The sequence below is a fragment of the Trichosurus vulpecula genome, chromosome 9 (genome assembly GCF_011100635.1).
Source record: "Trichosurus vulpecula isolate mTriVul1 chromosome 9, mTriVul1.pri, whole genome shotgun sequence".
In the NCBI taxonomy this organism is placed as follows: domain Eukaryota; kingdom Metazoa; phylum Chordata; class Mammalia; order Diprotodontia; family Phalangeridae; genus Trichosurus; species Trichosurus vulpecula.
Genome location: NC_050581.1, coordinates 117,948,157 through 117,972,366, shown reverse-complemented (window position 1 = coordinate 117,972,366; position 24,210 = coordinate 117,948,157). Strand labels below are relative to the sequence as shown.

General features: G+C 51.3%; 1 protein-coding gene across 1 annotated transcript; it reads left to right on the top strand.

Annotated features, from left to right (window-relative positions):
* Window positions 1-1,246: 1,246 nt before the first annotated feature.
* On the top strand, window positions 1,247-22,209 carry LAMB2 (laminin subunit beta 2). Its single transcript, XM_036738669.1, has 34 exons — window positions 1,247-1,260; window positions 1,465-1,538; window positions 1,948-2,120; window positions 2,495-2,627; window positions 2,893-2,966; window positions 3,397-3,585; window positions 3,733-3,796; window positions 4,305-4,507; window positions 4,645-4,765; window positions 5,402-5,590; window positions 5,690-5,869; window positions 6,346-6,458; window positions 6,628-6,707; window positions 7,119-7,251; window positions 7,348-7,506; window positions 7,991-8,118; window positions 11,110-11,236; window positions 11,451-11,643; window positions 11,736-11,879; window positions 12,459-12,690; window positions 12,791-12,954; window positions 13,375-13,599; window positions 13,862-14,079; window positions 14,347-14,443; window positions 14,612-14,984; window positions 15,162-15,346; window positions 15,865-16,106; window positions 18,211-18,414; window positions 18,514-18,658; window positions 18,737-18,944; window positions 19,686-19,827; window positions 20,725-20,901; window positions 21,407-21,566; window positions 21,880-22,209. Exons 2-34 carry the CDS (start codon window positions 1,466-1,468, stop codon window positions 22,014-22,016), a joined length of 5,385 nt encoding a protein of 1,794 aa, XP_036594564.1. The 5' UTR covers window positions 1,247-1,260; window position 1,465; the 3' UTR covers window positions 22,017-22,209.
* Window positions 22,210-24,210: the final 2,001 nt, after the last annotated feature.

Sequence of the window (24,210 nt, the reverse complement as noted above, 5' to 3'; positions counted from 1 at the left end):
ATTAAAATCCAATTCAGGACACTTTCCACAGGGCCTGGGTGAATAACACAACACATCATAAGTGCATCAGTTACAAGGACCTTCTCATTTGGCCACCCAGACCTTTGATCTCATTCCTTCTTTCCAGTCCATCATGTATAAAATGCCCAGGTGATCCACCTTATTGTGTTACTCTGACATCCTCTGCTCAGAAACCTTCAGTGACTCCCCTTTGCCCACAGAATAGAAGCATCTAATTTTAGATTCATAGAACATCAAATTCGAGAACATGGACTGAAAGAGAGATGATCCATCCCACCCCACCCTCCCCCGTTTTGCAGGAACTGAGGCCCTCAGGAAGCCGAAAGATTTGCTAAGGCCGCAGCTGGTCAATGACAGAGCCGGGACTAGGCTCCAGGCTGCATCCATTCTAAGCCAGAAGAGTCTGAATTCCCCACCTGCCCCCATCTCCTTATTCAGTCTCTTCTTGTCTTTCAAGGTTTATCTCATCTCACCTACCCCAGGAAGCCTCTTAGATTTCTCTGACTCATACTACCCTCTGTTTGCCTAGCCACATTGTTACATCTCAACTCTTCCCAATCCTTTCCCATCTTTCAGGGGTTATTTTAGGTCCCACTTCTGGGAAGCCCCTGAACTTCCTCCGTCTCACCTCCCCAGCCAGGTTGCCAGATCTGCCAGTGAGATCCACATCTGCCACACAGCCCCAATCCTTGCAGGATCTGGTGGGAGGGTGGGCGTTGCTGACCCAGGCCTGTAGAAGTAAGCATAAATAAAGCTGGTAACTCTCATTGGTCTCTGTGCTGTATCCCTTGAGTTTTATCAGTATAAGATAGAATTTCGAGTCAGGTTATATTAGAGAACAGTTAGAGACCTACCTCCCTTATTTAAAGATGAAAAAAAAAAACCCCAGGTTAGGTAGGTTGCCCATAGTTAATAAACAGCAGTAATCAAACTGGTTCTCAGACTCCAAATCCAGTGCACTTTTCACTTTTCCATATTCCAGAACTGTGGAAAGGGGACAGAAGAGGGTATCGATCAGCTAGATCTCCCCCTGCCCCCTGCCCACCCACCGTCCCCAGCTAACCACCCATTCCTAGCTAGGGGAGCCAGGGTGAAACTCCCTAGAGAGTGAAGGGGAGGGAAGTTTGGTCACCCCATCCTGATTGGGCCCTGCCCTACTCCAGGCCGGGCTTTTCCTCTAGCAGCTGCCCTTCCCAACTTTCTCCAAAGTCGGCCAGGAGGGATCCTAACCTAGAGCGAGTTAGGATCAGAGGATTGGGGGAGTTGGGAGCCCAGGGGCCGGGGTCGGAACTGGAGCCAGAGCCCCAACCCAAGGGCCCGAGGGTTTGAGGGGTGCTTCCCAGGGGGCCAGGGCCGGAGCTTGATTTGGAGGGGGGCATCTCGGGAGCTGCCAATCACTCCTGTAACTCACCCACCTCCTTCCCTATCTTCCCCCACCACCAGGATGGGGCTGATCTTGGGGCACCAAGGGTGGGGCCCAAGGGGCCTGGAGCTGTGGCTGTTGCTGGTGCTAACCGGTAAGGGAGGGAGGATGGGGGAAGGGAGTCTCGATCCCTACCACTGGGACCCCAGGAATATCCTCAAGAGTCCTTCAGCCCTCCTGCAGGGTTTGCCTCTGGGGACCTTAGCCCGGACCCCTTGTTGTTGGGAAATAGCTGTTCTGTCCACCCCCATGTCCCTCCATGGGTCTGTCGTGGCTTAGGGGCATCAGGGGGTATCCTTAATCTGTAGAACCAGAGATATCTTGGCAGGTGACTTTGCTTTTGGGGGTAGGGGAGATCCGTTCCATTCCTGAGCCCTTGTAGGGGGACATGGGGAAGTGGAGGAAGAGTGTCAGTCTCATCTCTGATCCAGTCTGAGCCTCGGGGGTGGGGAGTTTCCTCTTCGACCCTCTTTAACTGCGCACCCCCCACCCCTGCTCCTTAGTGCTGGCCGAGGCTCTGGTCCAGAACCCCGACCTGCCATCAGCTGGCTGTTCCAGGGGAAGCTGCTACCCAGCTACCGGAGACCTCCTGGTTGGCCGAGCAGACAGACTGACAGCCTCATCCACCTGCGGGCTCAGAGGCCCTGAGCCGTATTGCATAGTCAGTCACCTACAGGTGGGTCGCTGCAGGGGAGGGGGGTTGGGGCAGGGACTGGGGAAGAGTGGATCAGAGACATCTTTGTAAGAGAGGGGAGCTGGATTGGGGTGCTGATCCATGCCCCATGCTGGGTGAGCAAGGTTGGGAACAGACACAGTATTGAGACATAGAGATGGTGTGTGGGAAGAGTCCTGGGATTTGGTGTCAGAGGTCCTGGGTTTGAACTCTCCCTCTACTACTTACAGCATGTATGATTTTGGACAAGTCACTTCCTCCCCCTCCCCCCTTTTCTTCTTTATAAAATGAGGAGGTTGGATCCTTCAGTCCCACTCAGCTCTCATACTTTTTGATTCTATGACTTATCTTGGGGGGCGGGATGGGGGTTCCTCCAGGATGAGAAAAAGTGTTTCCTGTGTGACTCTCGGCATCCGTTCTCTGCCCGCCACCCTCAAAGCCACCGAATCCAGAATGTGGTCACCAGCTTTGCCCCGCAACGACGTTCAGCCTGGTGGCAGTCAGAAAATGGTGAGACAGCCTGGGCAGATGTCATGGGGCAAGGTGGGAAGGAAGGCCTGAGCACTAATAAATAGCCTGAGGGACGGGGAGAGTTTAAATATCACCTGCTCAAAGGTGTTCAGTAGAGCTGGGTGCTGATGGCCTGCGGGAGGGAGCCTGAGCCCTGGGGACTAACCAGCCTTGGAGGGGACAGAAGGGTAACCCTCCGGCTATTGGTCTTTGGGGAGGAGAGAGGAGTCTTAAATGCCTGGCTGTTCCCAATGTTTCCCACCAGGAGTGTCCACTGTCACTATCCAGCTGGACTTAGAGGCTGAATTCCACTTTACCCACCTTATTATGACCTTCAAGGTAATAGGGCTCCTGAGGGAGAAGGGATGGAAATTAGGGATTGAACCCACTTGGGGCCAGGACCCCTGTGACTTGTGACCTTTCCCATCTCTGTAGCTCCTATGATTGCCAACCACCCTGTGACCCTTCATGACCCTTCACTTTCCCTCTTCCTCCCATGGCTATCATGTAAAAAGCCTAAGATCCCTGGGACTTTGTGGCTGTACTACCTTGGACAAACTGACAATCTTCTCTGTGTCTCAGTGTCCTCATCAATGGACTAGAGACCCTTCCAGGTTATAATCCTAGGATCCCAGGGACCCCCCTTGTGATACTCTGCAGCTCCTGTGACCTCCCTGTGATCATGCTTGGTCACCTATTCACCAGTGACACTATCTCTGAAGGCCCTTTGATCCACCCTCGTGACTCCCCTTCCTCTTAACAACTCCAGACATTCCGCCCAGCTGCAATGCTGGTTGAACGCTCCTCAGACTTTGGGAGGACCTGGCGCGTTTATCGCTACTTTTCCTACGACTGTGGCTCTGACTTCCCTGGGATCCCTCTGGCCCCAACTCATCGGGTGGACGATGTGGTCTGCGAATCTCGCTACTCAGAAATTGAACCATCCACTGAGGGGGAGGTGAGAGAGCCCAGCCTACAGACTCACTTTGACAGGGGAGGTGGGGTGAGATGAGGGTGTCCCAAGGGTCCGAGGGAAAGACCATCAGGGTTGCTGGGACATGACTGGTCAGCCCTGGCCGCCCCTCCAGATTCAGGATCTCCATAGGTCATCTACCGCGTTCTGGACCCAGCTATCCCCATCACAGATCCCTATAGTTCCCGGATCCAGGGTGAGTGTGGCAACGGCCCCGTGTTGAAAATCCCCTTATGACCCTCTATCTCATTTCCCATGGGCCCCAATCCGGCATCTGGCTGGTGGCTATTCAGGGCTGTAAGGGCTATTTTGGCTTCTTCCTGCGTCCCCCAGAGCAGGTGCTACGGCCTCTGTTTAGCTCTAAGCTGGGTGGGAGCAGCATTTCTGAACATGACAACAGCAGCTGGAGGTCCCCACCCCAGATGCCTCCGTCTCCAGGAAACCTGCCCTGAATTGGAACAAAAGGAAACCCAGGATACCAGGGTCCCTTCCCTTGTCTCCCCACCTGATCCCCCAACCACCATGGACCTCAGAGAGAATGCTCTCCACCTGGGCTTGGTTAGAGGATCCCCCAGGGTGAGGGAGCCCAGAACACTAGAATGCCATTCTCTCTACACCCCAGGGAGAGGGTTCTCACTCTGGGCTGGGCTGTGGGAAGCTTTGGACTCCATGTCCATCCCTCCATTGCTGCTCCCCTACCCCAGACCTATTGAAGATCACAAACCTTCGGGTGAACCTGACACGGCTGCACACTCTGGGGGACAACCTGCTGGACCCCCGTAGGGAGATCCGAGAAAAATATTATTATGCTCTGTACGAGCTGGTGGTGCGTGGGAACTGCTTCTGCTACGGTCACGCCTCCCAGTGTGCTCGGGCTCCTGGGGCTCCAGCCCATGCTGAAGGCATGGTGAGAATGACTGCTCAGTGTATATGGGGTGGAAAGACATGGTCATGGGGGCAATAGGGCACCAAAAGTTTCAGTGCTTAGAAGACAAGACCCCTTCAAAGCAGCCCATGACCTCTTATCCCCACCCCCACCTCCAGGTACATGGTGCCTGTGTTTGCAAACACAACACAAAGGGACTGAATTGTGAAAACTGCCAGGATTTCTACCATGACCTACCCTGGCGCCCAGCTGAGGATGGCCATTCCCACGCTTGTAAAAGTGAGTCCCCATCTTGCCAGCTTCCTGGCTGGTGTGCCCCACCCCCAGCCTTTTGTAATTCTGGCACTTCTCCCCCCGAAAAAACCCACCCCACCCCTCACCTCTGGGTGGAGGTAGAGAAGACATTTTCCTGATGATTACTTAGTCAAAGAAAGATGGGGGGGGGATCAGAAAGTCTTGATAGGGTATTGAGGGGCCAGCCAGGAAGGGAGTTAAAAGAACATGGGGGTTTTGTATTTCGTCTTCTCAATGGGTAGGAGAGTGGTTGGGGGAGGGAGGGAGAGGACCAGAAACTGAAAATAAAATAAAATTGAGTAGGGGGAGAAAAAAGATCATTGGACCTTGCGATTCAGGGTCAAGGATAAGAGTAGTCCAAAGGGCAGGAAACCAAACTAAGGAGTTTCCATGAATAAAAAGCAATGTAACTTGGGATTCTATTTCCGTTCTGTTAGCTAGACTTGTCTATTCTTAAAATATGATTGCCTATTAAGGGAGGAAATGGGGCAGAGAGACAGGGAAAAGCTTTGTCCAAGACACAGTGCCCTCTGGCATCCTCGGGGAGCATTGCCACTGAGTCCCAGGGGGAGGAATCCCAAAGGATGTTTTCTCTCCAAGTGTCTACCCTCCTCCCCACAGAGTGTGAGTGTCACCAGCACTCCCGGACCTGCCACTTTGACATGGCTGCATTTCTGGCCTCTGGCAACACAAGCGGAGGGGTGTGTGATGACTGCCAGCACCACACAACTGGGATGCACTGTGAAATCTGCCGGCCTTTCTACTATCGAGACCCTGCAAGGGATTTGCGTGACCCGGCTGTGTGCCGCCGTGAGCCTGGGGTGGCGAATGGGAAGAGGGGGTGGTGGTGGAGGGAGGCTTGTGGAAGAAGCCGGGGATCTTGGGGTGACTCTCTTGATTGCTCTGCAGCCTGTGATTGTGACCCTGCTGGGGCCCGGGATGGCGGCCTTTGTGACCCTCATGATGACCCTGCCCTGGGGCTTGTCTCTGGCCAGTGTCGTTGCAAAGAACATGTGGTGGGCCCCAGGTGTCAGCGCTGCAGAGATGGCTACTTTGGGCTCAGCACCACTGACCCCCAGGGCTGCCAAAGTACGTGCTCCCCAACCCTGACATCCACCCAACTCCCGTCACCCCAGACTGCCCAGTGATCTGTCACCTGGGTCATACATGGCCTTCTAACCTCCTGAAGTTTTACCCTGCCCCTTTTGAACTTTTGTTGTCCCTGTTCTGCCACCAGACTTCTGGTCCCATAGTACTGTGATCACTCCATTTGAGCCCAAATGATGGGCCCCATACCTTCTCTTCTCCTGACATGACTTCTGACTCTTCTGCTGACCCTGACCTCTGATCCCAGACTGAATCACTTTTTGACCCTGGACTTTTCTCTGCCATGTGCTTTTGACTTCCCCATTTCCCCAGAAACCAGGCCTGTCCTCTGCCTCCTCTTCTCTCTTAGCACTGTCTCATCTGCCTATCTCTGACCATATGTGCCCCTGATGTTGCCCATCTCAAGCCTAGAGATAATAATGGGATTGTTGTTGATGGGCGTACTCCTGCTTCACCAGGGTGCCAGTGTGACCCCCGGGGCACAGTGCCAGGGGGTCCCCCTTGTGACTCTAACAGCGGGGACTGTTTCTGCAAACGCCTGGTGACTGGAAAGCATTGTGACCGTTGCTTGGTGAGGCCCTGAGATCAGGTGGTACTCCCTGAAGGGGGGATCAGGGCTGTGCCTAGGGGAGTTTCCTAGAAGGAGCATGTAGGGGAAAGATACTGGTGGTGGAGGCACATATCTCTGTGGAGATCGGGAAGAGGTCTGCCACCTCAGTGACTCCTTCCTCTGCCCTCAGGTAGATCACTGGGGTCTGAGCCATGATTTACTTGGTTGCCGCCCTTGTGACTGTGATGTGGGAGGTGCCCTGGAGCCCCGGTGAGTTTTTTTCTAGGGGGATTAATGCTGGGGAATTAAGAGACATATTATGTGGGACCTGGAGTCAGATAGTTCCCATGGAGAATCAGTCTGTGAGGAGGACCTGAGTTCAGACACTTACTAGCTGTGTGACCCTGGGCAAGTCACTTAACCCCAATTATTTCCCTCTCCCCCCGAAAAAAATAAAAAATCAGGTGAATCGGTCTGTGATTCAAAAAGACTGTCAGTTGTGACTAGGTATTGGGGAGGTACAGGTGTATTGTGGAGCATTGGTCTATGACTTGGGTGGGGGTGAGGGGAATGTGCGTGGGTCTCTTGATGTGTGTATGCATCAGTCTTTGTGCAGATTGGGGGTAAGGGTTGGTGTGGGGAGGATATCAGTCAGTCATTGGAAGTGGGGTGAATCCCCAGGTGTGCCGAGGACTCGGGGCAGTGTCGATGTCGCCGACACATGTTTGGGCGACGCTGTGACCAGGTGCAGCCTGGATACTTCTTGCCATTCCTGGACCATCTCACCTTTGAGGCTGAGGCCGCCCGTGGGCAGGTGGGAGCCAAGGGTGGTGTTGGGGGAGGCTGGAGAACCTACTTGGGGTGGGGAGGTAGCGTTTTAGGCCCAATAAACAAACTACCTCCCTGGCAGGCCCTGGACGTGGTGGATCGAATAGCACACCCTGGGATGGCAATCTCCTGGACAGGTGTGGGCTTTGTGAGGCTACGGGAGGGTCAGACCCTCGAATTTTTGGTGGATACAATATCCCAGGCCATGGACTATGAACTGCTCCTGCGATATGAACCCCAGGTCTGGTCCCCTTTTCTTTGGTCTTTGGTCCCAAGGTCCCATGATCTTTCAACTCATCTCCTTGCTGGCCCCTTAGCCCCCCACAGAGACCTCTGAATCCCCCCCATTAATCAGTCCACTTTCACCCATGTATGCCTGAGGTGACCGACCTCCCCAGGAGTTTACCTGGCCTTCCATACCCCAGAACTCCATTCCCCTCATTCTCAAGGGCCATCTCAAGGGCAGGGAAGTTGGGGAGTGTTAGACCTCCTGTCAGGACACCTGGCTCCAAATCCCAGCTTTGACTTTAGTGACTGAGCCCCTCGGAACCTTGGTTTCCCTGTCTTGGTTTCCTTGAGATAATAATGCTTGTGTGACTTCCCTAGGGAAGTTTTGTGGAAAGTGACCCTTTCAGAAATAGGTGCCCCACTCACAATCAGGGTCCCCCCACCATGGGGTGAAGACTCCATGGGCCAAGCTCTAACTCTGCCTCCTCCCCACCCAGGTCCCTGAGCAGTGGGCAGAGGTGGCTTTGACTGTGCAACGCCCGGGGCCTATATCTCCCAACAGCCCCTGCGGCACCACTGTGTCTGAGGATGACCGCTTTCGGGGGATGTTGCAACCTGGTGCCAGGTAAGGGAGTGGAGGGGGAGGCAGAGCCTCCCTGATCTCCTCCTGTAAAGTGTAAGTGCCCACCTGGGTCCCCCCATGGGCTCAAGTGTGTCTGTGTATGTGTGGGGGCCATCAGACAGACATCAGACAGACCTCTTCTCTCAACTGGATTCCAGAGTGGGGAAGTTCTACGTTTGGATCACAGCCCTGGTCAATCAATCGATCTATCATCTATCTATCTATTATCTCTCTATCTATCTGTCTGTCTGTCCATCTGTCCGTCTGTCTGTCTATCTATCCATTGTGTTACTTTGGGAAGGGGGGAGGGAATGAGCATTTATAGAGTGCCTGCCATGTGCCTACAAATATTATCTCACTTGATCCTCACAGCAACCCTATGAGGTGGGCGTTGTTATTATCCTCATTTTATAGCGGGAATAACTGAGGCAGAGAAGGTTAGGTGACTTGCCCAGAGTCACACAGCTAGTAAGTGGCTGAGGCCAGATTTCAGGACTCCAGGCCCGGCACTCTGTGCCCTGCACCACCGGCTGCCTCCGTGTCTTTGGGCCAGACCTTTTTTTCAAAACTCTCTGACTTTTGGCTTGCCTGTTTGTAAAATGAGGGGGCTGGATGTGACCTCTAGGGTCCCACAGCTCTAAATCATAGGATCAGATGACTTCAGAAACAGAGAGGAAGAGCACTGGATTTGGAGACAGTGGACCTGGATTCAGGCCCTCCCTATGCCACCTATTGGGGGTGCGACCATTTGGGGTGCAAATCATTTTATCTCTCTGGGCCTCAATTTCCTCATCTCTCAAATACAGGGGTTAGATTTGACGACTTTTTGAGGCTGTTTTGCAGATGAAGAGCAATGAGGATTGATAATAACTCGCACATTTGTGGTTTTTATGAGGTTTCGAAGTTCTTTGCCTTTAGTAAATGCCTCGTTCATGCATCCATTTATTTTCCTCATAATATCTCTATCAAGTGTTATTATCATCCCTGTTTTTACAAATGAGGAGACTGAGGCTCATAAAGCTGAGTAACCACCTGGCTAGTAAACGTGAGAGCTAGGATTTGAACATTCAGGTCTCTTGACTCCAAATCCAGATCTCTTTCTTTCATATGAGATGGTGAACAGGAAAGTACTTTATGACCTATAAAACTCCCTATGTGTGCATGGGATCATTGTCATGAATTCATTCCATTTACATTTTCCAAGCTCCTACTGTATGCTAAGCCCTATGAAGGTGGTCTGGGAGAGGCAAGAATAAAAAAGACCCCATCCCTACCTTACAGGAGTGTGTAGGCTAATGCAGTGGTGTCCAACTCAAACAGAAACAGAGGCAATTAACAGTAGCATACAGATCCCTGCAGGCCACATTTTGACTTCAAAAACCACATTTTATATATTCCCTTTTTTAAATTAATATATCAACATATCACAGTCAGACAGGAACTACATTTTAATCTGATTGGAGCCACACTCAGGAGAGTTGTGGGCTGCATGTTTGATATACCTGGTCTAAGTAAGGGCAAAGATGCCCAGACTCAAATAATTCTAGTACCAGACAAGACAGGAGCAGAGCCAGACACAATGCTATGGGGCCTCTGGAGAGAGAGAGAGATCAATCCCTGCTGTGGAGGACCAGGAGGGTGTTTCCAGGGGGAAATGGTATTTGAGCTAGACCTTGAAGGATGGGTAGGATTTTAGCAGGTGGGAGTGAGGATACATTCCAGGCAAAGTGAACAGTGTAAGCAGGAGCAGGAAAACACAGGGTGTGCTCAGGAAATGGTGACTAATCCATTTTGGCTGGAGGGTTGGGTACATGATAGGGAGTAGGATCACTGATGCTCAGAGCTGGAAGGGACCCAGAGGGTCATGGGGTCCAAGCTCCCACCCCCTCATTGGAATCCCCTTCAGAATAACCATTTCTAGTGATGTGGAAATTCTGAGGCAGCCCTCCCCAACTTGGGCCAGCTGTGATGCTAATGAATTTGGCTTAAGTGGAGCTGATATTTGACCCCCTATAATTTCCACACTCTGCTCCTTATTCTGCCCTTTGAGACCAAGCAGGATTCTTAGATGCCTAGAGAGGAAAATGCCCAAGGTGGCTGTGCCCAAAGACTGTGTCAGTACCCAAGGAGTGCCTGGGGGTGGTTAGTGCCTGAGGATAGGGTTGCCTAGGGGCAGCTAGATAGCACAGTGAGTAGAGTACTGGCCCTGGAGTCAGGAGGACCTGAGTTCTAATATGACCTCAGACATTTGACACACTTACTAGCTGTGTGACCTTGGGCAAGTCACTTAACCCCAATTGCCCTGCCTTCACCCCTCCAAAAAAAAAAAAGGATAGGGTTGCCTGACTGAGTTCTCTTTGCCCACTGCCCAGCCCTCCTTAAATCTATGATCCTTCATGTGGCCTAATTTCCAGTGGTCTTCTTATCTCAGTTGCCCTCCTCTGGACATACCTCCAGCTGGCCAGCGTCCTTTTTAATATGTGGTTGGGTATGGCCCAAACTGGGTACAGTATTACAAATGGGATCCAGTCAGAACTGGGGACAATGATCCAGATGTGATCTGTACCTCTCTAAACATAGTCTGGCTGGAAGGACGAGCTGGACACAATACAGTGCAACAAATTTGGCCAGAACTGGACAGGGTGTTCCAGACATAGTCTGGCCTGGAACTGAACCAAAGAAAATGGAAGATTTCTATTGTATCAGGGAATTTTTGCTGGTCACCTGATCTCTGTACCTCCCTCCCACTCCCTTCACCTTGCCAGGCAGCTGAGGGGTTTTTTCCCCTATGTGCAGTCACTAGAAGAGACTGAGAGATATTCAGAGAAGAGACAAAGGGAGAAACACAGCCCAAGAGAACTAGACAGTTTGGGTTGGAACAGTGCCAACCAGAGGCCTTGAAGGTCTTTTGTCCTCTGCCCTGCCTACATTCTGGTGGAGGTGGGGGAGGAGGACCATAGTGATGGGAGCTAATCCTGTTCTTGTTTCGCTCAGATATGTGGTATTGCCCTATCCTGTCTGTCTGGAGCCTGGGGTCTCCTACACTATTCGCCTGGAGTTGACCCGGGCTGGAGGGGACGCTCGCCCTGGAGCTCCTACTCCCAGCCTGCTCCTTGACTCAGTGAGTTCCCAGAGGAAGGGGAAGGTGATAGCCTAGGCGCTGGCAGTGCCAAGGAGATCACTGATAGTCAATGTCCAGAGAGATGCCCCGTGTTTGGGGAGATAACCAGGGTGGTCTGTGCCCAAGGGCCATCAATACCTGGGAGTGCCTGGGGGTGGGTAGTTTGGGTCTAAGGATAAGGTGCCCTAACTTAACTCTCTCTGCACACTGCCAGCTGGTGCTCTTGCCCCGATGGTCATCCTTGGAGATGTTTAGCGCAGGTGATGCCAGTGCCTTGGAGCGACGGGCAACCTTTGAACGTTACCGCTGCCACAAGGAGGGCCTGATGCCTGCCAAGGGCCCTCTGCCAGAGGCCTGTGCCCCTCTCCTCCGAAGTCTGGCTGCTTTGCTTTACAACGGGGCCCTAGGTGAGTCACTGCCCGTGGTCAGGGGGCAGGGGAAGAGGAGGGCAGCTGTGACGCTGCTAGGATATGATCTCATTTCCCTGCTTTCTCTTCAGCCTGCCAGTGTGACCCCCAGGGCTCCCTAAGCTCTGAGTGCCAGCCCCATGGTGGACAGTGTCCGTGCAAGGCCAATGTGGCTGGGAGACGCTGTGACCACTGTGCTCCGGGAACCTTTGGCTTTGGCCCTTCAGGCTGCAGGGGTACTTCCCCCCTCTACTTTCCCTCCCCACTCTTCCCCTTCTCTGACCTCTGTCATCTTCTCCAATCTTATCTCTTTTTTCACCCCTACCTCCCTCAAAGAAGTCCTGCTGGGCTCTGAAACCTCCTAGCTTGTGGCTGGGTACAAATGACCAACTCTGAGTCTCACTTTCCCCATCTATAGACTAGGCCTAATATTACTTGCCACCACTGACTTCATGGGACTGTAATGAGTAAAGACATTGTCACTGCTAGTGAAATGGGACTCATTAGGTAGCTGGGAAGCACCACAGTGCACAGAGCTCTGGCCCTAGAGTCAGGAAGAAACCGAGTTCAAATCCAGCCGCAGACACCGACTAGCTCTGTCACCTTGGGCAAGTCCCCTCAGGTTCCTCGTTCATAAGATGGGGACAGTAATAAAAGCACCAGCCTCCCCCAGGGTTGTTGTGAGGAGCAGATGAGATGTGTATAAAGTGCCGTAGAAGTGCTAGCTCTATACTACATACTGCAGGGTCCCTCCCATGCCTGCTCCACCATCTGCCCCATGCCCACGGCCCCAGCTTCCACATCTGTCTCCTCAGCCTGCCAGTGCAGCCCTGAAGGCAGCCTCAGCAGTCTGTGTCACGAGGCCAGTGGGCAGTGCCCCTGCCGGCCTGGAGCTTTTGGGCCACGCTGTGATCGGTGCCAGCCTGGACAGTGGGGCTTCCCCAGCTGCCGCCCCTGTCACTGTAATGGGCATGCAGATGAGTGTGATCCACGGACTGGGTCCTGCCAGGGCTGCCGAGACCGCACAGCAGGGGACCACTGCGAAAGGTATGAACAGGGGCAGGTAAATAAGGGTGGGGAGGCAGAAAAGGAAGGAGATGCTTTGGTCCTAAAACCAGACTTTTTCCTCTCCTTCTTTTGCCTCTAGGTGTATGGCTGGCTTCTATGGGAACCCAGTGCTGGCATCCGGTGGCCACTGCCGGCCTTGCCCTTGTCCCGAGGGCCCAGGGGGGCAGCGACACTTTGCTACCTCCTGCCATCAGGACAGGCATTCCCAGCAAGTAATTTGCCACTGCCAGCCTGGTTACACTGGTGAGTAGGGAGTAGGGGAGGCTTCCTGGAGGAGGGGTGGCCTCGGGTAAGTTGTTGGGGAAAGGAGAGAGATCACTTGTGGCTTATGGCTCTGTAGCTCCAAGGTGAGTGACTTTGGACAATCAACAAACATTTAATAAGCCTTGGGCCAGGCTCTGGCCAGGTGCTGGGATTACTGATACCCAGATTGAGTCAATTTACTTAGGCTTTGATAGAATGAGGGAGTTGGATTAGAGGCTCTCTGCACCCAGTTTTCAGGTCTTGTAGTCATAGTTTATGTTCTATGTTCCCTTCTAGCACCAACATTCTTTTTCCAGTTTTATCTTTCTAGCCCCCAGAGTTCGTTAGGGCACCTATGGCTGGCCTAGAGTGTCTCTATGAATTCTGTGTGGTTTGGAACTCACCCCTGTTATCTGGCAGGCCCACGCTGTGAGGAGTGTGCCCCTGGACACTTTGGAGACCCACTGAGGCCAGGGGGCCGGTGCCAGCCTTGTGAATGCAGCAACAACATTGATCCTGTGGACCCTGAGGCTTGTGACCGTCGAACTGGACAGTGTTTGCGCTGTCTACATAACTCTGAGGGGCCTCGCTGTGCCCACTGCCGCTCTGGATACTACGGGCAGGCTGCCCACCAGAGCTGCCGGAGTGAGTGTGGGCCCTGGAGGCACAGAGCTGGGCTGGGGGCGGGGGCAGCTAGATTGGCACTTTGGGAAGGAGAGCCCTGCCCTTAGTCTAAGGGGGGAGGTGTGATGCCTACTTTCTGAGAGTGTCTAGTCTGAAGTGGGGGAAACAGTCCCTGCCCTCAGGGAACCCCTATTCCAAGAGGGAAGATACAGCCCCTGCCATGAAAAGTGCTCTGCCCAACTTAGTGCCTGCTCTGGCTGTGACGTGGGCTCCTGGTTGGCAGGGTGCACCTGTAACTTTCTGGGCACAGAGCGCAGTCAATGCCCCTCTCAAGACAAATGCCGCTGTGACCCTGGCAGTGGGCAGTGCCCATGCCTGCCCAACATTCAGGGACAGAGCTGTGACCGTTGTGCCCCCAATTTCTGGAACCTGGCCAGTGGGAGAGGCTGCCAGCCCTGCTCCTGCCATCCCAGTCATGCTACCAGCCCCTCCTGCAATGAGGTTGGTGCTCCCCTGGCACTAACAAGCTAGGCCTTCTTCCCCTTTCCTTATCCTTGGGGGTCCTTCCCTCTATCTACCTCTTCAACCTCAAGGGTTCACTGGGGAGGGGAGTCAGAACTTCTTCTCTGGGGAGCGCTGTGGATTCTTGTGAGGGAGACCACAGACTTGGAGGTGGGGCTGTAGGGAGGAGGGGCTGGCAGGGAGGAGCTGTACTTCATAGGCTCTCTGAGGGGTCCAGAGCCACAACAAATGGCCTCTCCCCAATAGTTCACAGGGCAGTGTCATTGCCGAGCAGGCTTTGGAGGCCGCACATGCACCGAGTGCCAGGAGAATCACTGGGGAGATCCTGGCTTGCAGTGTCGGGGTGAGCGGATGACAGTTAAGGGAAAGCAAAGGAATGAGAGGGATGAATAAGTATCATGAATTGGGGGAGGCCAGAAGCACAGGGTATACCTCAACACAGGGGCCAACTGAAAATGCCCATGAAGGGGGCTGACCTTCCTGACCTTGCCTCTTCTCCATCCTCCCCCAGCCTGTGACTGTGACTCAAGAGGCATTGAGACCCCTCAGTGCCACCACGCCACAGGACACTGTGTCTGCCGGCCAGGTGTGGCAGGCGTGCGCTGTGACCAGTGTGCTCGAGGCTTTTCTGGTGCTTTCCCTGCGTGCCAGCCCTGCCATGCCTGTTTTGGGGACTGGGACCGGATTGTGCAAGGCCTGGCCTCTCGAACTCGGGCACTTGAACAACGAGCTCGGGAATTGCACCATCTGGGGGCCCTGGGGGCCTTTGAGAAGAACTTCCGTCTCCTGGGAGAGAAGCTGGGCACTGTGCAGGGCATTGTGAATGCCCGCAATGCCACGGCCGCTGCCACATTGCAGCTTATGGCCACCACGGAGGAACTGAGGTGCGGGCGCTTGAATGGGGAGGGGTGGAGGACTCATTCCATCTCTCCATCCCTGGCTGCATATTCCCAGAGCCCTTGGTCTGAAGGGAAAGACATAGCGCCCACCCTTGTGGACTCGCTGTATCCCAGGGAGGGAAGAGGACAGGGCTGTGATTTATTCCCCCCTCTCTGCCCCAGGCATGATATTGAAGAAGCTACAGGACAGCTGACCAAGCTGGAGGGAGAGCTGACAGATGCCCAGGATGAGAATTTCAATGCCAACCATGCCCTGAGTGGATTGGAACGGGACGGCCGAGCTCTTAACCTTACACTGAGGCAGCTGGGACAGCATCTGGATGTACTGAAACACTCCAACTTCCTGGGTCAGTTCAGGGTGGGCAGGGAGGAGAGGTTGGACCATAAGATCCCCAAGCTATGGCTGGAGGGGGCCTCTAAGGCCACCCAGGCCAAGCCTCTCATTTAGCAGATGAGAAAATTGAGACCCGCAAGTTAAGTGAATTGCCGAAAGTCAGCCAGGCTTTTAATGGCAGAGATGAGATGTGAATCCAGGTGGGTCCTCTGACCCAAGAACCAGTCTTCTTTGTACTCTACCACAATATAAAGGGCACACCTAGACCGGAATTCTGTCTCTTACTTTCCCTCTGAGTGACCCAGGGCACATCCCTTTGGCTTGTTTCCTCATCCACAAAGTGAAGGGGTCACACTAGATGAGCTTTAAGGTACCTTCCAGGTTTATGTCCTATGATTCTGTGGTCCTGGGGGGCCAGAAGATGGGAGATGAGTAGATGGAGGCAAAGGTGGGATGTGGATTTGGCTTGGGGGCCAGAGAATGGGGATCCCCGAGTATATCGTTGCCTCTGGCCTTTTGTCTTGCTCTTAGGGGCCTATGACAGTATCCGTCAGTCCCATGCCCAGTCATTTGAGGCAGAACATCGCGCGAACCACTCAGCCCTGGCTGTACCTGGCCCTGTGACCGACTCGGCAGGAACACGGCGCCGAGCAGAGGGCTTGATGGGCAGCCAGAGAGACATCTTTGACCGGAGGAATGTGGCCAACAGGAGGGCTCTGGGTGAACTTGCAGCCAAGGCCAACAGCCTCAGCCTGACAGACATCAATGAACTGGTGAGTCAGGCACAGAGCAAACATAGGTTTAGAGGTGGATCTGGAGCCAGCTGGAGGTGAGTCGGGCACAGAGCAAACATGGGTTTAGAGCTGGGTCTGGAGCCAGCTGGAGGCACATTGGAGGTTTGTTGTAGGGCATGCATTAGAGGACATCAAGGAGAGGCTAGATTTGTTAATGGTGCTTTAGAAGACATCCCTGCTTAGGTTACAGGTAGGAGGAGGGGTCTGTTTAGGTGGCTCCTAGTTCTGAGATTCTCTGATTCTGCTTCAGGGCTAATCCGGGAGATAAGCCAGCCTCCCTAAAAATGTCTGTCTGGAGAGTCCCAACAACTCCCAGATATCTGAGATGGAAAGAAGAGAGCTGTCTTTCTTTCATGGGCATTCCCGAGTGGCAAGAAGCAAGGTTAAGTAGGTTCATGGTTCCTGACTGTCCTTTTATAATCACAAAGAGGGTTTCCTTGGCAACCTTCCTGGGCCTTTACAAAACGCTCCCCAGTCCTACCTTAGAAAGGCCTGGCCTCAATTTTTAACATAGACTGCTTCTTTTTTACTTAAGTAAATTTTTATCACTATCTTTTAAAATCAATTTCCCCCCGTATCCTTTAGAACTATCCCCAGGTGACACTGCTTGTAACAAATAATCTTTTGAAAGAAGAGAAAAAAGAAAACAAACACACTGAAAAAAATCTGACAACATATGCAACGTTCCACACGTTGGACTTCCCCAACTTCTGTAAAAGACTAGCAAGAGGTGACAGATAAGCTTTTTCAAGAGACTATGCTTTTTTTCCTTTCTGAATGTTTTAAAAACGGGTACAATGATGGCTACTAACATTCTTTAAACTTTACTTATTTATTTTTATGAGTATTTATCCATCCCACTGGTTCTCCAGGTTGAACAACTGGGGAAAAAAAAACCGCATAACAAATATGCTTCATCTAGCCAAATCAATTCCAACACTGGCCATATCCAAAAATGCACGTTTCTTTCTATATTTTAAGGCTGTCGTCTCGCTAGCAGAAGTTATTCACGTTTCTATAGTGTTGTTAAGCCTTATGAAATAATAATATTAATAGCATTTATGTTACACTTTCGAAAATTGTTAAGCCATTTTTCAGTCCTGCCTGACTCCCTGTGACCCTATTTGGGGTTTTTTTGGCAAAGATACTGGAGTGGTTTACCATTTCTGTCTCCAGCTCATTTTACAGATGAGGAAACTGAGGTAAACAGGGCCATACAACTGGGCAGATTTGAACTCAGAAAGACGAGTCTTCCCGACTCCAGGCTTTGAGCTCTATGCTCTGCACCGCCTAGCTGTCAGATGTTAAAAATAAAGTAGCTGAGGTTCGGTAAGGCTAAGGGATTTGACCAAAGTAACACAGTTAGTTGGTGTTAGTGATAATCAGGATTTGAACTCTAAACCCTGTCCTCTTTCCATTAGGCTGTGCGGTGACTTTTCTCAGAAGGGACCTTTACAGTAAGATTGGATTTTGGTCAGGATTAATCAATCAATCAAACACGATATGCCAGGCACTTTGCAAAGCCCTGGTGATATGTCCCTGCCCTCAAAGAGCTGTTCTAATGAGGAAGGCAACATATAAATTAGAACATGCAGGATAAACTAGAGTAAATGGAAGGTGCCTTAGAGATCATGGCCAAGCAGCTGGGGGAGCAGGCAAGGCCTTCTGGAGGGGGTGGCACCTGAGCTGAGTCTTTTAAAAAAAGCCAGGGATTCTGAGACTCAGAGGTTGGGAGAGCATTGTAGGAATGGCACCGAGATGTCTGGGGGAGGGGGAAGGGCAGCCAGTTGTCCAGGATGGCAGGATTTTAGAGTCTCTGGAGAGGGGAGTAGAATGTGAGAAGATGGGAAAGGAGGGAAGGGACCAAGTGGTAAAGAGCTTTAAATACCAACAAAGGATTTTATATTTGGTCCTGGAGGGGACAGGGAGGGACTGAAGGGGTGACTTGATTAGATTTCTGAGTCCCTGTTTTCATAGTGGTAATCTTAGGCTGACCCACTGTTAGCAGCATTCATTCTCAACAACCGGCCCTGCCTAATGATGGTAGGTCCCGTGTGTACCCTGACTGCCTGTGTTGTGCCAGGTATGTGGGGCCCCTGGGGACGCTCCCTGTGCCACAAGCCCATGTGGTGGGGCTGGCTGCAGGGATGAGGATGGACAGCGCCGCTGCGGGGGCCTGAACTGCCAGGGAGCAGCAGCCACAGCAGACAACGCACTGGGCCGGGCCCGTCACACACAGGAGGAATTGCGGCGGACCCTGGGAGATGCAGATGGGCTTGTGGGCAAGGTAGGCACCAGATCCAGGAGGCTGCTAAGGAGTGAGGAGGGAATGAGGTGAGTATTGGGAAGGGTCAGGGGCAGGACCAAGCTTGCCCCTCGCCTCTAGGTGGCAGAGGCAAGGCTCCAAGCAGGTGTGGCCCGGCAGCGGGCCCAGGCGGCCCTGGAAAAGGCCAATGAGACCCGGGACCGAGTGGAAAGGGCAAACCAGGAACTTCGTGAACTGATTCAAAATGTGAAGGATTTCTTGAGCCGTAAGTAAGCCTGGGCCAAGGCAGGGGGCTGGCTGAGCATGTGTCTGAATGTCTGAGCTTGTATCTGTGCTTCTGCAGAAGAGGGAGCTGATCCTGGCAGCATTGAGGCAGTAGCCACCCACGTACTAGAGCTGTCCATCCCAGCATCACCTGCTCAGATCCACCATCTGGCAGGTGAGATTGCTGAGCGAGTACGGAGCCTCGGGGATGTGGACACCATCCTGCAGCGCACAGCAGGGGATGTGCGCCAGGCTGAGCAGCTTCTGCAGGAAGCCCAGAGGGCCCGGTGAGCTCAGATACCTGCTGAGGGCCTGGTCAGTTCCAACCCCAGACCTCTGACTCCAAACCCCCCAACACCCAAATGGCTCAGTTCAGCCCTGATGCAAACCTCTGATACATAATAATGATACCCATAGAGGATGGCCAACCTCAGCCTTTTGGACCCAACACAAAATAGCAATGCTCAGAAATCCCAGTCAGTCCCCATCCTTCAACCCTGATGCATCTAGAACAGTTGTTACCAACCATGACACAACCTTGATCCTTAGCAGACACATCAACCCCGGGCATGACCCTTAATCATTAAGCAGAATCATTATACCCGGAAGACCTGGTCAGCCCTGTCTCTAACACACAGTCATGATATCTTGAGGACCCTCTGGCCTGTAGACTTTTGACTCTAATACATAATCACAGTCCCCAGAATAGAAAAAGCAGTGTATTTGGAGTCAGAAGACTAGGGTTGGAAGACTGGCTTTTTTATTGACTAGCGATGTAACATTGGACAAATAATTTCACTTCTTGGGGTCTCAGTTATAAAGTGAGAAAATTATTCGTTCTAGTGTCCTTTCCAGATCTAAATCTTCTGACCCTATAAGGGCATGGTCAGCTTTAACCTCTGACCCCCAGCATACAATCATGACATCCAGAAGGCACACTCATCCCTTCATGATGCTCTGAGGAGGTCAGCCCTGTTGATTCCCAATCTCCCTTTCTGATACCTTAACTCCCCAATTCCTCTGTGTAGGACCCGAGCCCAGGGTGAGAAGCAGAAGGCGGAGATGGTGCAGGATGCTCTTGAGGAAGCAAGGCGGGCGCAGGGTGCAGCCAGAGGTGCTATCCGTGGGGCAGCCGCTGACACAGAGGGCACCGAGCAGACACTGGGCAGGGTAAGCCCCCATCAGGCCTATTGTCAGTGTGCTCAGGCTATAAGAACATAGATCTAGGGCAGGAAGGGTCCTTAGACCCCTTTTTATAGTTAAGGAAACTGAGACCAAGTAATGTTAAGTGACATGGCCAAGTCACAGAGGTGGTAACCCAGGCCACTCAGGCTATAAACATAGGTCTTCTGCCTATAAGTCTAGCTTTTTACCACCAAATCATGCTGCTTCCACCACTACTCCCCTTACTTCAAGGAAAGGCTGATGCAAAGATAAATAGGAAACAGTCCATAGCAGGGAAGAAAACATATACATGTAAGTACATACAGAAGCTATATAAGATAAATACAAGATATTCTGGGGTAAGAGGGCACTGGGACCTGGAGGTACCTGGAGGGCTTTGTGGAGAATGTGATACTTGTGCTGAATTTTGTAGATTACCAGGGCTTCAAAGAGGTGAGGAGTGAGAGTGTTCCAGGAAGGGCAAAGGCCCAGAGATGGGAGATGAAGGGTCCTGTGTGAGGAATAGCAGGAAAGCCAGTTTAGCTATGTGGGAAGTAATATGTAACAAGACTGGAAAAGTAGGTTGGGGCCAGGTTGTAAGTAGCTTTAAATGCCCCAAAAGGGAGTTTATATTTGATCCCAGAGGTGACAGGAAGCTCTTGGAGTTGATTGTCTTAGGGATGCACAGATGTGGACAGATGCATGCCTTAAGAAAATCACCTTAGCAGTGGAATGGAGGACTGAGGACAGATACTTGGGGCAGGAAGACTAAACGGAGGCTACTTGGGTCTGTGAGCTCAGAACCTGGGGAGTGGGTATATGTGAGCCCAGAAACCCTCTGGTTCTGCTGCCTGGCAGCAGCAGGGAGACAGTCTGTACTGAGGCTGGACCCTTCACCTGCAGGTTCAGGAGAAGACAGCTGAGACAGAGCAGGACCTGAATGTGGCAGCAGAGCGGACCCAGCGGCTTGATGCTCAGCTGGATGCTTTGAAGTTGAAGAGGGCTGGGAACAGCCTGGAAGCCACACGCGCTGAAGAGACAGCTAACAGTGCCCAGGGTCGGGCCCAGGAAGCAGAGCAGGTACGGGGAACAGGCTGGCTGGAAGGCATTGTCATGGTTACCTGGATACAGAGACTTGCTCTGGGGAACATGAGGATGGAGCTGAAAGGAGGGGATGACTGGAGGCAGATGGGATCAGTAGGTTCCTTTTTTTCCCCTCCCACTTAATAGTATTTTATTTTTTCCCAATTACACGTAAAGGTAGTTTTCAACATTCACTTTTATGAGATTTTGAGTTGCAAATTTTTTTCTCCCTCCCTCTTCTCCTCCCTCCCCAAGACAGTATGCAATCTCTGATATAGGCTATACTTGTACAGTCATATTAAACATATTTCCATGTTAGTCATGTTGTAAAAGAAGAATCGGAACAAAGGGGAAAACAACAAGAAAGAAAAAAACAAAAAACATCAAAAATGTGAAAAAGAAAAAGAGAGAAAATAGCATGCTTCAATAGCAAGTTCTTGGAGTGGGGTGGTAGGGCGTGTCTCCGATAGCGCTGGTATTCTCACTCTCCCTTCCTGGGCAGCTGCTGAAGGGCCAGCTGGGTGACCGATACCAGACAGTGAAGGATCTGGCTGATCGGAAGGCCCAGGGAGTCCTTCAGGCTAAGGAGAGGGCTGAGCGGCTTCGGGATGAGGCCCGGGGACTGCTACAAGATGCTCAAGACAAACTCCGAAGGTTGCATGGTGAGGTCAAAGGGAAGGGGGGTGGGAGTGGAGCAGGTAAGATGCAGCTCCAGCTTTCAGACAGTCCCCCTGGAGGGGCACGGAGATAGGACAAAGCTGTACATGCAAGGGTAGAGAAGGCTGCAGAAAAATTTGGGGTGACCAGAGATAAGCAGAATTAGTCCTGGAAGGCCTGATAGCGGTTGTATCCTGGGATATGTGACCTTCTGAGCAAGGTGGGGCCGACACCAGTGGGGTGAGTAATAAGAGGCCAGTGAGTTATGGGAAAGGCCAGGACCAGGAATGGGGAGTTTAAATGTGTGTTTGTCCTCAGAGCTGGAGGGGACATACGAAGTAAATGAGCGGGCCCTGGAAGGCAAAGCAGCTCAGTTGGATGGCCTGGAGGCCAAGATGAAGGGTGTCCTTCAGTCTATCAACCAGCAGATTCAGATCTACAACACCTGTCAGTGACTCCGTCCTCGCCTTCCCCTGGATGGCCCATGGATGGATGGGAGCACATCCGCTGCATCAACATCTCCTGACTGGGGTTGGGCTCAAGAAACTGGACAGTTAGGGTTTGGGCAGTGGGGTGGGGAGTGTTGTGGCTTTGTCTCTTAAACCCTCCTGGGCCATTGGATAAATCTGAATTTGTGAAGTTGACCTGTGCATGTTTCTGATTTCGGGAGTGTGGGGACGAAGAGCGAGTGGGGCCCATTCAACCCCTATTTCTTTGTTTTTAACTCAAGTTTCATTCACACCTTTTGTTTCTATATCATAGTCAGTTCTGGATGTGTTCATTCTCCTACTCCCCAACGAGCTTTCTTTCTTTCTTTTTTTTTTGGCAGGGCAATTGGGGTTAAGTGACTTGACCTTGGGCGCATGTCAAGTGTCTGAGGCCGAATTTGAACTCAGGTCCTCCTGACTCCAGGGCCGGTGCTCTACTCACTGCACCACCTTGCTGCCCCTACGAGCTTTCTTTCTATCTAAAGGCAAACAAATGAGTGTTAAAAGCACTCAAGCCAGACAAGCTGTGTTCAGTGCCCATGGTTCTCCCCACTCCAGGGGAAGGAGGGAGGGCCTGTTATTTCTCCTTCCCTTCTTCCAGGCCAAGATGACAATCCTTACAATTACACAGGGCTTGGCTTCGTTTTGGGGTTCTCTCCACTTCACCTTTTTGTGGTTTATACCGTTTTCCTGGTTCCACTTACTTTACTCTATGCTTCAGTCCATTTGGGTTTTTCTTTATTCCTCACACTCCTAGCTTCTTACCCCACTTAAGATTCAGCCCTGTTCCCGAGTTACAATTTGCTTTGTTGTTGTTGAGTCGTTTTTCAGTCATGTCTGACTCTTCATGACCCCCATTTTTGGAGTTTTTTTGGCATAGATACTGGACTGGTTGGCCATTTCCTTCTCCAGCTCATTTTACAGATGAGGAAACTGAGTCAAACAGGGTTAAGTGACTTGCCCAGGGTCACCCAGCTAGCAAGTGTCTGAAAACAGATTTGAACTCAAGAAGATGAGTCTTCCTGACTCCAGGGCCAGTGCACTAACCATTGTACCACTTAACTGCCTTTTTATAATTTGTTTAGCCTTCCCCTAGTATTGGGCACCTCACTTAGTTCTACTTCTTTGCTACCACAGAAAGGGTTGCTGGTCAATATTTTGTTTACAGAGGAGACCTTTCCTTGTATTTAACATCCTCTTATGACCAGCAGGGGAGATCTCAGGAGCAATCAGTCCCCAAGCATGAGTGAAGTACCTTGGATAGGCCAGACTGGGTGGGAGGGTAGGCACAACTGAGCTTTGACTTGTCTCTGATGCTTCTTTTTTTTAATAATATTTTTTCCAATTACATAGAAAAACAATTTTTAATGTTCTTTTAAAAATTATTTTGAGTTCAAAATTCTCTCCCTCTGCCTCCCCACCCCCTGATACAGTAAGCAATTTGATATAGGTTATATACATGTGCAATCCTATAAAACCTATTTCCATATTAGTCATGTTGTAAAAGAAAACAGAGACCCAAAACGCAAACCCACACAAAAAGTGAAATATAGTATGCCTTGATCTGCATTCAGTTTCCATTAGTTCTGAAAGTGGATAGCATTTTTCAGGATGAGTCCTTTGGAATCTTCTTGGATCACTGTATTGCGGAGAATAGCTAAGTCATTCACAGCTGATCCTTGTATACAATATTGCTGTTACTGTGTACAATGTTCTCCTTACTTCACTTTTCATCAGTTTATGTAAGTCTTTCCAGGTTTTTCTGAAACCACCCAGCTCATTTCTTATAGCACTGTAGTATTCCATTACATTCATATACCACAATTTGTTCAGCCATTCCCCAATTAATGGGCATTCAACCCCTCAATTTCCAATTCTTTGCCACCACAAAAAAAAAAAAAGCTGCTATATTTTTGTACAAATAGGTCCTTTTCCTTTTAATCTCTTTGGGATATAGACATAGTATTGATATTTCTGGGTCAAAGGGTATGCAGATTTGTAGATCTTTGGGCATAATTCTAAATTGCCTCCAGAACGGTAGGATCAATTCACAACTCCAACAGAACATTAGTATCCCAGTTTTCCCACACCCAACATTTTCTCCAACATATATCATTTTCCTTTTCTGTCATATTAGCCAAACTATTAGGTGTGTGGTTTT

Coding starts and splice junctions, on each gene's coding strand:
- LAMB2 (XM_036738669.1), top strand. CDS start 1,466: ATGGGGCTGATCTTGGGGCACCAAGGGTGGGGCCCAAGGGGCCTGGAG. Junction 13,600..13,861: donor TGCCCACCAGAGCTGCCGGA/GTGAGTGTGGGC, acceptor CCTGGTTGGCAG/GGTGCACCTGTAACTTTCTG. Junction 14,444..14,611: donor TCCTGGCTTGCAGTGTCGGG/GTGAGCGGATGA, acceptor ATCCTCCCCCAG/CCTGTGACTGTGACTCAAGA.